Source organism: Hylaeus volcanicus, chromosome 2 (assembly GCF_026283585.1).
Source record: "Hylaeus volcanicus isolate JK05 chromosome 2, UHH_iyHylVolc1.0_haploid, whole genome shotgun sequence".
NCBI classification, from domain to species: domain Eukaryota; kingdom Metazoa; phylum Arthropoda; class Insecta; order Hymenoptera; family Colletidae; genus Hylaeus; species Hylaeus volcanicus.
This window is the reverse complement of record NC_071977.1, coordinates 15,896,221-15,910,637: the sequence shown is the minus strand read 5'-3', so window position 1 is coordinate 15,910,637 and position 14,417 is coordinate 15,896,221. Positions and strand designations below refer to the sequence as shown.

General features: G+C 38.4%; 1 protein-coding gene across 10 annotated transcripts in view; it reads left to right on the top strand.

Moving 5' to 3' along the window:
* Positions 1 to 12,179, top strand: part of LOC128884699 (rho GTPase-activating protein 32) — a 238,015-nt gene extending 225,836 nt beyond the window's left edge. For 8 of the 10 annotated variants that reach the window (XM_054138271.1, XM_054138272.1, XM_054138269.1 and 5 more), the window contains 5 exons: positions 1,138 to 1,468; positions 2,699 to 3,032; positions 4,789 to 5,710; positions 8,589 to 11,062; positions 11,875 to 12,179. In XM_054138271.1, the coding sequence (XP_053994246.1) occupies positions 1,138 to 1,468; positions 2,699 to 3,032; positions 4,789 to 5,710; positions 8,589 to 11,062; positions 11,875 to 11,920 (4,107 nt within the window). In that variant the 3' untranslated portion in view covers positions 11,921 to 12,179. Of the gene's footprint in view, positions 1 to 1,137; positions 1,469 to 2,698; positions 3,033 to 4,788; positions 5,711 to 8,588 lie in introns of all 10 variants that reach the window. The other 2 variants (XM_054138277.1, XM_054138274.1) reach the window with 2 other exon arrangements.
* The last annotated feature ends 2,238 nt before the right edge of the window (positions 12,180 to 14,417 follow it).

Genomic DNA, 14,417 nt, shown 5'->3' with positions numbered 1-14,417 from the left:
ATACAAGGCACGGGAGTCCACTCCCTTACTGTCAAATAGCGTTACTTACAACACTTTTTCACTTTATTATGATATCGAAGATATTTAGATGAAAAATTGATGGCAGGAATCGAGGCGTGAGTGGAATAAAGTGACACAGAGGTTTATGTTGATGTAATATATGTAGTATAATTGTTAATATACATAAAGGAACTCAGAGACTTCGTTCTCTCTGTTACAAGAAACGTACAACTAGAAATTGTAGGGGGAGCCAGCGATATGGCTACCACCGCTACACATGCATTGCACGGCTGTAACAAAAATGAATAGGTACAATATTATTACGCTTATAAGTTTAGGATAGAAATACACAAAGTTGAAAGTTGTATCTGTTACAGTTTTTCTCCTGGAGATAATAACGTAGGTGTGCTTGTAATAGATATTTATTTTGTTTAATATAGCAAGTATGATTGTTTGAAAGCGTTTAAATGACCTACTGAAGTATTTCTATGAAATAATTTGGTTCCCCCAGATCCTTTTGTACGTTCTCGACATATTTTATTAATCGAATAAAACAAAAAAGAACTGTGTTCCGACGATAATTAAATGTTAATATATTGCATTATATATAAATGAAAAAGAAATCAGTGTTACAAGTATCCAATACTTGCAGCATATAACAAAAATAAATATTTCACGGAAAAACAATGAATGATTTTAAGAACAATATGTAGTTTTATAATATCATAAGTAAACAAATTATGTGTAATCATTTTAGCAATTATAAGTGACGATTTGCACTGAATCTTTTCTCGAATAAGAAGACAAATGTTATAGTTACCAAAAATAATTTGGAAATAGCTCAATTTTCTTTGTTACCGTTTATTAATGTCACAGTAAACAAGGTACGATGATATCTACGCTCTAAAATTAACGCACAAACCAGAAAACCAGAAAAATCGGCTAAGTAACGAAATAATGCAAGTAACCCCATATGGCAGTAATTCTTCTAATGAATGTCTGATTTATATAGTGTGTTGAACCTATGAGTAATATATCACTTGAGTGACTGATCTTCCATTATTTTGAGCAGTGTATTATGTAGTGTATGTAGAAATATTGGCAGCAATTTAACATAAACGCATTGGTTGATTACAGGTTGGAGACATGATTTCTGTAATAGACATGCCTCCGCCAGGGGAAAGCACATGGTGGCGTGGAAAGCATGGCTTCGCTGTTGGGTTCTTTCCAGCCGAATGCGTGGCTGTAATTGGGGACAAAGTTCCACGACATCTGACCGTGTCGACGACTGTCAGGTCGAAGTTACCCGTGAAACCAGTGCTTAGAAAACACGGGAAACTAATCGCCTTTTTCAGGTCGTTTATACTGAACAGGCCGTCAAGGAGGCGATTGAAACAGTCAGGAATCTTGAGGGAACGCGTATTTGGTTGTGATTTAGGGGAACATCTCTTGAACTCTGGTCAAGATGGTACGTACATTATAGAGTGCTTTCCAATTGTTTAACCCTTTGCGGTCGTATGTCTACTCTCAACCACCAAAACTTTTTTTACCATTCCGGTTACATGTCTGCTCTCAACCACCACAACAAAGAACCATACTAATCTTATATTGTATTCCGCAAACTGAAAAGATTTAAGCCATTAGACAATATTAATAGATTCTAAGATATTAGTGTAATAATAGATTAATGGAAAGATTAATGAGAAGATCGTTAGTAATTATATTAAGTTATACAAGAATATATGAACCAGTGGGTGAAATATCTACATGTTAAAGTTTTCAAAGACAAATATATTGAACATTGTTATTTTTTCTGTAATAGATTGTAATAAATACCAAATAGTCGAAAATACTTGGTAGAATTCCAAATAATATTTTACAAATTGTGTTTAAGTGTAATTAGGCATTCTGGTTTCTTAAAATATTCCACAAAACAATACTCCAAAATGGCAAGAAGAAGTTACCGAAAGATACCACATGATGGAGAACTATAAAATATAATTTTTACATAAAAACGTTACATTAAAACACATTATTGTGTAAACATATATCTAAAGTCCACAAAAGAATTAATAAATCTTGTTTATCCTTCATAAGCTTGCATATTATGTATCACTGCTCGTTCCTCGAAAATTAATTCCAACCAGTACAATAGCCATGCCTAAATTTAATACGACCGCAAAGGGTTAATACATCTGGACACATATGTACACCAGAATGGACAAAGTGTAGTCCACGACTTAATTGTAGCAAAGTAATATTTATGATGTCAAGTAGAGCTAGAATTACTTGATACTGTTCCATTTATGTCAAGTCATTGGTATTTTAGGTGTTGTAGTAATATTTATCATCAATCAAAGCAATGTTACAGTAGTATTCGTCTTCATGAATACTAAGAAAAATACTAATACTTTTAATTTTATTATCTGTATCTTTTGTCTTTAATAAAAAAAAAGTGCCAAACATTCGACGCTCCAAATATCAATTTAATCTCAAGTTGCCACGCTAACTAATTTTCAACTAACTATCACTATAAAATACAAGTTTACACAACCGATTAATAATCTTCGAGTTGAGTACGGACGTGCAGTGTCGTGTATACGAAAGTATCTAAAGGATATTGCAATTGGAAAGCACCAATTTTGCAAACTTCTCTAAAATCCATTGATCTTCTAATACCGTGTCACTATTGTTTCAGTGCCCACTGTTTTAACGTGCTGCGCCGAGTTCATCGAGAATCACGGCTTGGTTGATGGCATATACCGTCTAAGCGGCGTGACATCGAACATTCAAAGATTACGAAACGCGTTCGACGAGGATCGTGTTCCTGCATTGCATTCCGATGAAAGTATTCTACAAGACATTCATTCGGTGGCGTCGTTATTGAAAATGTACTTCAGGGAACTACCGAATCCACTTTGTACATACCAACTTTATTCTACTTTCGTAAGCGCGGTTCAGGCCAACACCGATGCAGAGAGGTTAAGGCGGATGAGGGACACCGTTAGGAAATTACCACCACCTCACTATAGGTAAAAATATATAGGAATGTATTATTCCGATTCGACTAACAATTTTCATCATCAGGACACCAGAGTCCTCTCCGTTTAAAAAACTTCCTTTCCTCTTGATTATACAGGGTGTTAAAAAAAAAGCATTCAATATTTATATGGTGTATAGGGCATACTGTACTGAGTAAAAAAGCTTTAGTAAACATAGGTCCAAAGGTCAACCATTTCTGAGATATAAACATTTTTGTTTGCTAGTATCATAATTGACTTGATACTGGATTTTCGATATTTATAGAAGATTTTCCACGTGTCCACCGCTCATTTCTGTACACGAAATTGACGAAAGTGTCGGCGCTTGAATGGAAACATTCAGAACGCAATTTATAAACACTGACATAAACATCACATGCGATGGAAGCAAGTAAGTCAATCATGATACTAGCAAACAAAAATGTTTATATCTCAGAAACGGTTGACCTTTGGACCTATGTTTACTAAAGCTTTTTTACTCGGTACAGTGTACCCTATACACCATATAAATATTGAATGCTTTTTTTTGAACACCCTGTATATGGCTTTACCAATTTCAATTCTCATATTTTTACATATAAACTGCTTAAATTAAACTCAACACCTGAGAGTTAACCATTCACACTTTATTTATCGAGAGTCTATTTGTAGGCTTTTTCAGTGTTCACCTCCTGGAATTTATGGAACTGTATTGTTGGTTGTCTTTGTACAGTCCTAGTTACAGTATACAGTATACAGCAGTGGTTCCCAAACTTTTTTGTCCTACCCCTCCCCCTTTCCAGAAAAAATATTACTTTGCGCCGCCTGGAAATTAATTTTTTTTCATATTTTAATAACAATTAATACGAAATATATATGTATTAATGTTTCTACCTTTTTCGTAAAATATAGTAAAGGAAGGCGTAAATTAGAAACATTGAACTTTGAAATTATGAAACTATTTATTGAACTCGGAATAGAATGTAATACAAAACGAAGTTAAAACATTGGAAATCATCTTAATGAGAAGGATGAACCTGGTGTGCTGCTAACAATGTAGTAATCCTCGGCTCTATTTTCGCCAGCAGTATTCTTAAATCACCGCGATTGTTTATTTACAATTGGTTTCTTTTTTTTTTTTGTTAATAAATTGGTTACCGCACTGAATCCACGTTCCACTAAATATGACGAAGGAAATACAATTAAGAACTTTTGAATTACAGCCCACATTGGCCATCAGCGCCCCCTTTAATCGCTGCAGGACCCACTAGGGGGTAGTGGCGCCCACTTTGGGAATTACTGGTATACAGTATAGTTACAGCCTAGATTAATTATTGTAAACTACAATATTATAATACCATACCAATAATTATATACTCTTCGTCGTTGTTTACGATTTTCTCCTATCTACCAACTATTTTGTTCATGTGATTTTGCCAAAAATCGCCGAGCTTGATCCCAATAAAATGGAAAGAACAGATGTCGAAAATGATTACTTTTACGGTCTGGAAAGTCCATTTTAGAAGCTTGAAATTTGAAAAAAATGTGATTATTTAAAAAAACTATGAACATAAGCTTGTAGAATAATAACAATGATTTTGAGCAGTGTGCACACTTTGCCAAATAACAGTCCAAACCGTAGGAAGATAAAAATGAAAATAAAAGCGCTACCAAATTATGGAACAATACTGATACAGAATACATAGCCCTAAGTTATCCTATTTATAAACAGGCCAACAGTTAATTGTTAAATATCGTCTTTTTTCAGAACCTTAGAGTATCTTATGCGCCACTTAGTGAGAGTCGCAGCGCGCGGCGCGGAGACCGGTATGACGCCACGGAACGTAGCCATTGTCTGGGCACCGAATCTCCTGAGGTGCAAGGAACTGGAAGTCGGCGGCGTAGCGGCCTTGCAGGGCGTCGGCGTACAAGCGGTTGTTACGGAGTTTTTAGTTTGTTACGCGGAATTAATTTTCGGGGACGGTCCGGTCGGTAGGCCAAAATCATTGGCGATCACGACGCCCGCGAGATTGCTCAGCCTGGAGGAGGCTCGAAACAGAAGTCTGAGAGGGGAACCGGATTATATAGAAGTGGGCGCCGGCCCAGCTGGGTTACCATTACAGTACCACACGGTCATAGAGTTGCCACGGAAAAGAAATGGCTCGAAACGTTCACCCTCGTTGAACTGGAGAGCTTTGTTCGGTAGAGGTGGCTTGGGTGCCAGAGGAAAACCGAGACAAGTTGGCACGCCACCCCAAACAGAAACGGTGCCAAGTTCCTTAAACTCCTTACGACGGTTAAGACCCGTGAAAAGTGCTGATAGTTTGGACGGCGAGGACGGTCTTGGTCCTCTGCTAGGACCACCGCCGCCCAGACCCTGTGGGCACAGTCGGTCGGTCTCCCACGACTCGTATTTCGACCATTTGGCGGACGCTCCGAACGCGGCATCGCCCTTGGATTTATCGGAGATACAGCTCAACTTCGATCTGGAGGAACGCGAAATGCGAATGTTCTCGGAGGAGGAGAGCGGAGGCGTTGCGTCGGTAGAAGCATCTCCGCGACGGCAACGGACCGAGGGAACGCAAAACACTGCTACCACCGGTGGATCGAAGAGAAAGAGATCACGCTTGGAAGAAAGACTGCAATGCGACGTCGAGTTGCGATTCATCGATAGCCAAAGTCCTGATCAGGTAAATGTTGGATACTTTTGAAGACAGGATATACATGATGTATGAGATCAATTTTAATTTGTTTTGAAGGACGTGTAATCTGATATTAATAATTTGTTGGTTCGTGGAATATAGAATGTCCAATTTTTATATGGATTAATACAGTGGGTGTAGAAAGTACTCGTATACCGAACAATTTCCAAAAAAACTATGTAAAATTGTAGTTTATTAACTTATTTTTTTAACCGACTTCGAAAAGGAGGAGGTTACTCAATTCGACATGTATACATACAGGGTATCTCAAAAATGTTGTAACACCTTGAAAGGAGTGGTTCAGGAGGTGATTTCAAACAACTTTTTTCTTAGCGAAAATGTTGTCCGGGGCTTCGTTGAGGAGATATTAACGGAAAACACGTTGAGTCACTTGTTCGCGTACAAGCGCGGCCGCTTAGCTCGTAGCCTTCGCTACCGCGACCGCTCCAACGGTATATGCGCGCTCTGATTGGTCAAGCTTTTATCTTAATATCTCCTTAACGAAGCCTCGGACAACATTTTCGCTAAGGAAAAAGTTGTTTCAAATCACCTCCCGAACCACCCATTTTAAGGTGTTACAACATTTTTGGAACACCCTGTATATATATATTTTTTTTTTATAAACAATGACATTTTACATATTCTCGGAAATCTGTAGAATAGATAGAGAAAAAGAAATAGCTATTTATGTAAGTTACGAAATTACAAAAAAAAAAAAAAAAAACAATTAATCGATAGAAACATTGAAGCAATAAGTATTCGCACAACTGTTTAATTTTTGAAAATTCATTAAAAAAAGAAATGTACATTAATTTTCAAGTATATAATACTTCCTTCGTGGGATTTCCTTTTGATTTTATAATTATTGCAACTCTTCTAAGCGTTAAATTAACTAAATTATTAGTTATTCGAAGTGGGATCTTCTTCAATTCCTCTATACGAGCCATTTTTAAAACTACTTTAGTGGAAATTTGATGTTTCCTAATTCGTACAGAGCAATAAAGTAATGTGATTATGTTACAAACTGTACTATAAATAGTTCGTCATAAGAATTGTACAAATACTTGTTGCTTCTATACTTTTGCCCACTTTTCGCATTTTTTTGTTAATGTCACAAATTATATTAACTAGTAAATGTTGTGTGGACTATATCTTTATTTTAGAGGTTCCTGAGAATATGTAAAATATCATTGATTATGTAGGGATTTTATTTAATTATGCCGGTTAATACAGTTCTCCCACGTGTTTTTAGGTGTAAAGTAATTTTTATTTTAACAAAAATGCGTAAACTAAATAATTCTCGTTACACTGCTCGCAGTTTTACAAAATGTAAAACCTTCGCGGTTTATATACACGTTTTCGCAGTTATTTCTCTCTCTCTCTCTCTCTCTCTCTCTCTCTCTCTCTCTCTCTCTCTTTCTCTCACTTTCGCACTCGCCGGTGACTCACCTGTCGTACGCCTAAACGTCTTGTCGACGTTTGGTGCCGTCGATATTAGCCAACGGCTCGCGTGCGCGTCTTATCAGCTGTGCGAGGACACGTTTTTGTTCTAGTCCTCGTACAGTGGTTATCCGTCTCCCACAATTATAAAAAAAGAAGTTAAGAAACTACAATTTCACACAAAAGTTTTTTGGGAAATTGATCGGTGTACGAATACATTCTACACCCACTATATGTTGCTTCCGCTTATCTTCTAATAGTACACCCTTTCATGGATAAGCATTGTTGCAAGATACAAAATATAATGTACCAAACGAATACTTAGTCCTGAAGTGTTAAAATTCATTTATTGTATAATATGAAGGGTGGGGAAAAAGTATGAAAACCCTTAGACTTTAGTGATAAAAAAACAACGAAGGTCACACCTTAGGTAATTTTCAACGAGGAATCCAATGGTGACCTTAGATTTGATCTTGAACCTCATTTTCAAGGTCAATTTGTTTTATTTTAATGGGAACCCCTATTTTCTATGCCGGAATCGAAAAAAGCGGACAATTTTATGTTTGGATATGTACTGTAGGTCTAGGGTTAACGTGGCCACTAATCTTGCCTTTAGCGTAACCGAAGAACAACGATGCGAACGTAGAAGGAATCTGTTCGAAGGAATCTCTCGACTCTCATATTGGAGTGCTTTAACAATGGATGAGTTAATTTACAACAGATGCTCAAATTGCTCTCCATTCGTTTCCGAACAGTAACCAATCCTGTTGTAAAATGATTGAACTGCATTTCGAATCACTTCCTTTGGAATGGCATTAGCTTCTTGAACAATTCTGCCTTTTAATTCTTCAAGGTTTTCTGGAATACTTTTGTACACCCGATCTTTTAAATAACTTCACAAAAAGTAGTCCAAAGGTGCTAAGTCTGGAGATCTTGGCAACTGAAGCGACAATGTGATGCGAGTGGGGTGTGTGAGCGAGGTAAGCGATATCAAGAGTCTGTTGATCGACAAAACGTATTTTTCGATGTGATGTAAATGATATAAACGCGACTTAGGGGTTACGTTAACCCTAGACCTAAGTACATATCCAAACGTAAAATTGTCCGCTTTTTTCGATTCCGGCATAGAAAATAGGGGTTCCCATTAAAATTAAACAAATTGACCTTGAAAATGAGGTTCAAGATCAAATGTAAAGTCAGCATTGGATTCCTCGTTGAAAGTTACCTGAGGTGCGACTTTTGTTTTTTTGTTTTATCACTAAACTCACGAGATGTCCAGGGGTTTCCATACTTTTTCCCCATCCTGTATATGATTGCATGTAGGGAGCTGTTTCGTTAGTACACAAAACGGCTACTAACGATCTATATATTTATGTGTAATTTATATAATATGCAGCCTATAAACAAATTTACCATATTTTCACAGGTGATGGTATCCGCAGACATTCACAGTATGGATACACCGTCTCCCTTACCTACGCCAGGATACCTTCCACTGTTGTCCGAAGCCTCAACACCGCTCACACCTGCCACATTACACGGAACCCCGCACTCTGGATCACCTATACCAGCCAACAGTCCTAGAATAAGTTTCCGAAGTTTTACTTTACCGTTAGAGATCGACGACGAGCAAGGCAACGCGAACAAACTGAACAGAACTAGCGTGTCTTCCGATAAATCATCCGACTCTAGTCATAGGTTATCTGTAAACTTAGAAGGACAGAGTAACGCTAAATCCTGCGAGAGGATAATGTCGTACGACAAACATGAAGATATGTACAGCGGTAAAGAGTCTGCCAAGGCTCAGAAAACCTCGAAGAAACCGAATCTAGTAGTATCGAACGTAGTCGACCAGGAGATGACACCTTGTGATAGGCTAGCGTCTCACCTTAGCGAGACAGAGTCCAATAAAATTACGTTACCGTGCAAAGACGGAGGTAGTAGATCGAGCTCGTGTCCTGTGGATGAGAGCAAATTGTCCCGCACCGACAGCAGAGATGCATTGGACGTACGGAAACACGATACACCGAACAGCAAGTCCGTGAGCTCGCAAAACGACGATGCTATGGCTGGGAATTCAAACGCACATAGAAATGAATTGTCGGGACTGCCATTGTCCAGCGCGACTGATCTCGATTCCTCTATGTCCTATGAACAAACCATCGAGGATCTACCAGACTCCGGTTTCGTGATTTGCGACAGTTCCGACAAGATGTTTACCAACACGGAAACGCCGCAAATGGTATCGAATACTAATGATTCCGGCGAGTGGGTGATAGTGGAGAGAACCGGTTCGATCACGACGCCTACTAGCGAATCGAGCAGTCCAAAGGATCCGTTGGATGGCACCGTGAATCCCGCGATAGCAACAGACGCACCACAGTTGCGATCAATGTCGGAGAACGTTTCCAGGACGTCGTTAGATCTCACCATGGGCTCGACCCTAGACACCGACACGTCTTGTATCGGTGTTAGCGATCTGACCGAGAGTCCTGTTCTTCCTCAGGAGCCTGGGGGCATGACTTTCGACGTGTCCGACAGCAGGGAACTCGATGAACAGAACATCGCTGCGCAAAGGACATCCGGGGCTTACGATTGTCAAGTGAATTTCAGGGCGGTCGATTCTGGTCGTAATTTCTCAAATATCGTTCACTCGTCCATGTGCGACCAGGATAACGGGAATGAGAAGATGTGTACCGTCAGCATGACGGACATTCGCTTGAATCAGAAACCTAACGAAATGGAGCACGAGATCACCGCATGTTACAATCAGCTGGACAACGCGAAAGCGTTCAACAGAAACGAGGGTCCAACGAAGAAGGATCTCGAAGACGAGGAAGTCTTCGATAATTCTCAACACAGCTCGAGGAGTCTAGATTTCAAGGAACAGGATATCCGACGTTCCTTGCAGTTGCATCCGAAACCGCAGTACCAGAGCGATCGTCGTTCGTTCGCCAACCAGTCGAATAAGAACCAGGATCTTGCCGACAATAATACTCAACGTTGTCAAAATCAGAAGCCAGAAAAGTGCCAAAGTTTCGAGTACGTCTCACCAAAGGAACCGGCTAAGACCAGTCAACAGCACAAACAATTCTCACCGCGCAACGACGAGAACTCGAAATGTACCAATGTGAAAAGCAACCAGCCTCAGGAACACATCGAAGTGGTGATCCCGTCGGAGAGCGCGGCGGAACCCAGCGAGATAGCGCATCATCCAGAGGGGGCATCCGAAACAACATCTTTGAACTCGTCCTGCACGTTCTCCAACGCATCTTCTCCAGTGGACGATTCCATAGTTCTTCGCGACACGGCAACTATACTGCAAGAGCTAGCGCTTCAAAGATTATCAGGAGGCATGATGGGTGGTGATCTGTCCATACCTCCTAGAAGAAGGTACGAAGCAGAGAGCGTCAAGGACAGAAGGAGCTTCGACTCTGAGATTGGAAGAGAGATAGTCCGCGAACGGAAGATGCGACAGGAACTGGACTCAGCACGGGGAAAGTCCGAGGAACCACCCGTGAACAACGCACCGCATTTGCCACCTTGTTTGAGGGCACGTCACGCGAGAGCCACTCGTGCGTCGTTGAGTCGATCACTAGACGAGGCCAAGTTCAATAAAATGACCGAGGACGCGTGCTTACCCGTGAAACAGGCCACAGAGGACGCGCAGCACAGCTCCACACCCAACGTTGGTGCCAGCGCGAATAACTCTGGTAATTCTGATAAGTCTCATTTGAAGAACCTCGGTGGTTTGGACCTGGGCGATCCCCAATGCAGAGAAAGGATAGAAAAGTACAAAGAGGAGAGAAGGACGTTCTTGAGGGATAAGTACAGGTCGGAAAGCTTTCGTGGGATGCTGTCGAAGGCGGAGGACGACGGAGAGCAAGCTCTTCTAACTAGGTTAAAGCAAAGAGCCTCTAGACCCTCCCTTCATTGATAATAACGTAATATTTATGAAACGCTCTGTCGATTGTCTCGCGTAAATGCCTCTAACGCATCGCGCGATGAATTATATGTGTAACTCCAGTGAACTGTTGACTGCGCTGATTGCATTTAACCCTTTGCCCTCAGAATTTCTTGAGTCAGAGAGGATACTAGTGTGTTCTATCATTTTAAAGTATACGGTGCGATGAAAGCAAACAAAAATTAATGGCGGTAAGGTGAAAGTACCAGTAGTAGACACTTTTAAATTTTTCTTTTTCTTGGAAGTAATATTTAATTTGTTTCTTTGATTTTTTACCAAATCACTGAATTAAGCAGTGGCTTTTCTTTTATCTCTGTATACGAATATTGCTGCTATACAGGTCGGTTCACAAGAAGCCGATTTCTGTTGCTGCGGTTTTTCAGCGGGATATGACAAGCCCAATTGATACACATATTTATGCTGTTTACATAGTGTTCTTTTTAAATTGTTTTCTTTTGAAAGAAGTTGGAGTATCATTATCGTCAATTTGTATTAGCGTAGTTTATGATAAGTCAGAAGAAAGATATAATAGAATGAACTAATATAAAACTACTAAAAAAATTATACGTAGAACATAGAAATTTTATATAATTTTTTATTTGAGCATATTTCAGTGTATAATTGCGTACATTTTTATGGTTTAAATAGCATTCCACTTGGTTACATTATATTTAAAGTTACCATTATGTTATGTATTTATATTTAATCCTTTATTCTTGGGACAGAATAATTGTTATTTATTTTCCAGAAATTGCCCGCTACTGGTGCGATTACCGTACTTTATGCTGCTGTAGCTGATACGAAGACTACCAAATTTTAATTCAGAATGCATCTTTAGTTGTTCAAGCCGTTTACGACTTTGTAATAATATGTTCATTATTCCCAGAGTTACTTTTTTATTGTAACTTTGTTACTAATCATGAATACCATTATGAGTAGATAAGAACCATGAATTGAAATCTCTTTAATTACAAATCACGTTCAACGGACGATTGTATTTAAACAAATCTATTCAAAGACCATGAATAATAAAAGAAATATTTTGTCCGCGTTCAGGGTATTTTTAAACGACAAACCACCCCATTTTTGTTTGAGACACTCTGTATAGTCTCACGTTTAAAGAACGCGCGCGTAACCAAATTTTTTAACGATGAAAAGCTTTACCAATCTCTCGAAAAAAATACATCTTTCTGCCATATTTGCCAAAAAGTATTATCGTGCGTTTACAATAATATTTACAACTTTTTCTTTATTAGAGATTTGAAATGTCTCCGACAAATGCATTTATTTGCCGTCTATTAAAGAGTGTAAAGGGTTAAAGCATGAAATTTGAGAAAAGTTAATCGAATGCGAGCGACATAATGATATTTAATGAAAAAAATGCAAGTTTTTTACGATCGAGGCTGAAAAATCAATAGAGAGAAGAACGTTCGTTTTGTCAGTGTCGTTAACAGAACAGTCCGATAACTTGAGTGTTTTTTATTTATTATATATGTATATGTACACGTAATCGCGATTATGTGTATTAGATTATTTCTGTTATTGTTACGAATCTTTAAGAATCATTTTCCATTATTGTTATTATCCCTCCCAAAGATGTCTGATTAGACTTTTTGCATTTGTCGCGCTGTTCTGTTAATCGACTGGTTTTATAATCGATCGGTTGCGATCGATGCCAGAGTTTGGGTCCACGAAACGAGTTCGTTGTAAACCCTTTGCACGCGAAATTTATCAATTTTTGTCGCCGATGGCAACGGTCGACAAACTTGTTTCGAATATTATTAGGAAAGTTAAGTTTAAATCGAACAAATTTATATTATAATACTCTGTAATGTTTACAAAAAATGAAAGATTGAAAAAAATGATCTTCGAGTGATGCATGTGTAAGAGATATATACATATAGTTTATAAACATTGTAATGGGTTCTCGTTTTTTCTCTGTCGGCGTTGTTCGCGCGTAGAAACAAAAAATCTCGACTGTAAAACTGTAAATTCTATGAATTAACTATACATTCGTTCAATAGCTGATCTCCAATCGCACACCGGGTGCAAAGGGTTCAATTATAATATTGTAACCGCCGCATGCCTTCGTAATTGATTAACGTAACTATATAGTTGAGTTAAGAGAATCGAGACGCTTCCGTTTTCCTGTAATTTCGTTGTTTGCTGATCGAACTGAGTATTTTTGTACGACGAAGCGTTCACCACGGATAAAAGTTTGTTTGTTCGATGATCAAAGCGAGTAATCCGGAGAATTTTCTAGCTTGTCAGTCCATCGCAGTCCAAATTTGCCGATTTCATTACATTTTCGTCGAACCTCGCTCGACACGCGATCGCAAAGGGTTAGGCGTTTCCCTTTTGTTTGTTTTACTTGGGCCGATCGTTCGACTCTATCTTGTTATCAGCACCGTTTTCCTCTTATCTTTCTCATTTTATATTCGTTTTACGCTGTACGTTTTTCACGCCGATCGCTTGTCACAACTAAGAGATAACACACACGTAGTTAGACATTTTTTTTTAAATATGTTACACCGTTTAATGATTAATGTCGGAGATGTTAGAATACTCGTTAACTGTTCGTGTTCAATTTCTTCTACTTTATTACTATTGTTACTACTATTATTTTTAATTTTGTATGCTAAAAGAATTCTGGTAGGACGAATTCTTATTCCCATGTTTTGCACGCTGCTCGATTCACGTGGATCGAAAAAATTCCCATCATTTTATCGTTCATTTCGCCCGTATTAACCTAAGTGTTCGATAACACGCGTCGATATATTTTCTTTTCTTGCTGTGGACTGGTCCGCGGCGGTCTATACGTCTTTTGTATATGCTAATTATTATTTAGTCGATATGTAATATATTAATTTATATATTCTACTTTGATTATCTATGAAAAGACAACCTTGCTCGAAATCAAGATTACTATCGGAATCAACTATTTTCTTTACATTCAGAGAAGATTCAGCAGTCTGTTTAGTTACTCGAATGGCGGTATTGTCGCGAACTTTACTTAACACTTTAACTACCGAATTGTTTAAGAATATTGTACAAGTTAGAAGAGGTCATTCTACATTAGTATAGATATATTAATTAGATTTATTATCACATTGCCAACCCAATTAGAGGATCTTCTTCTTTGCGTTACTTTTGCTGTTAACATTGCTACAATTGTGCTTTTACAAACATAATTAATAAGTGTGTTTATACTAGCTGCAATCAATTTAATACTAAAATTATAGAGTTCGATACTTACTACATATACAACTATGTCTTTGTAATTAGAGGAAG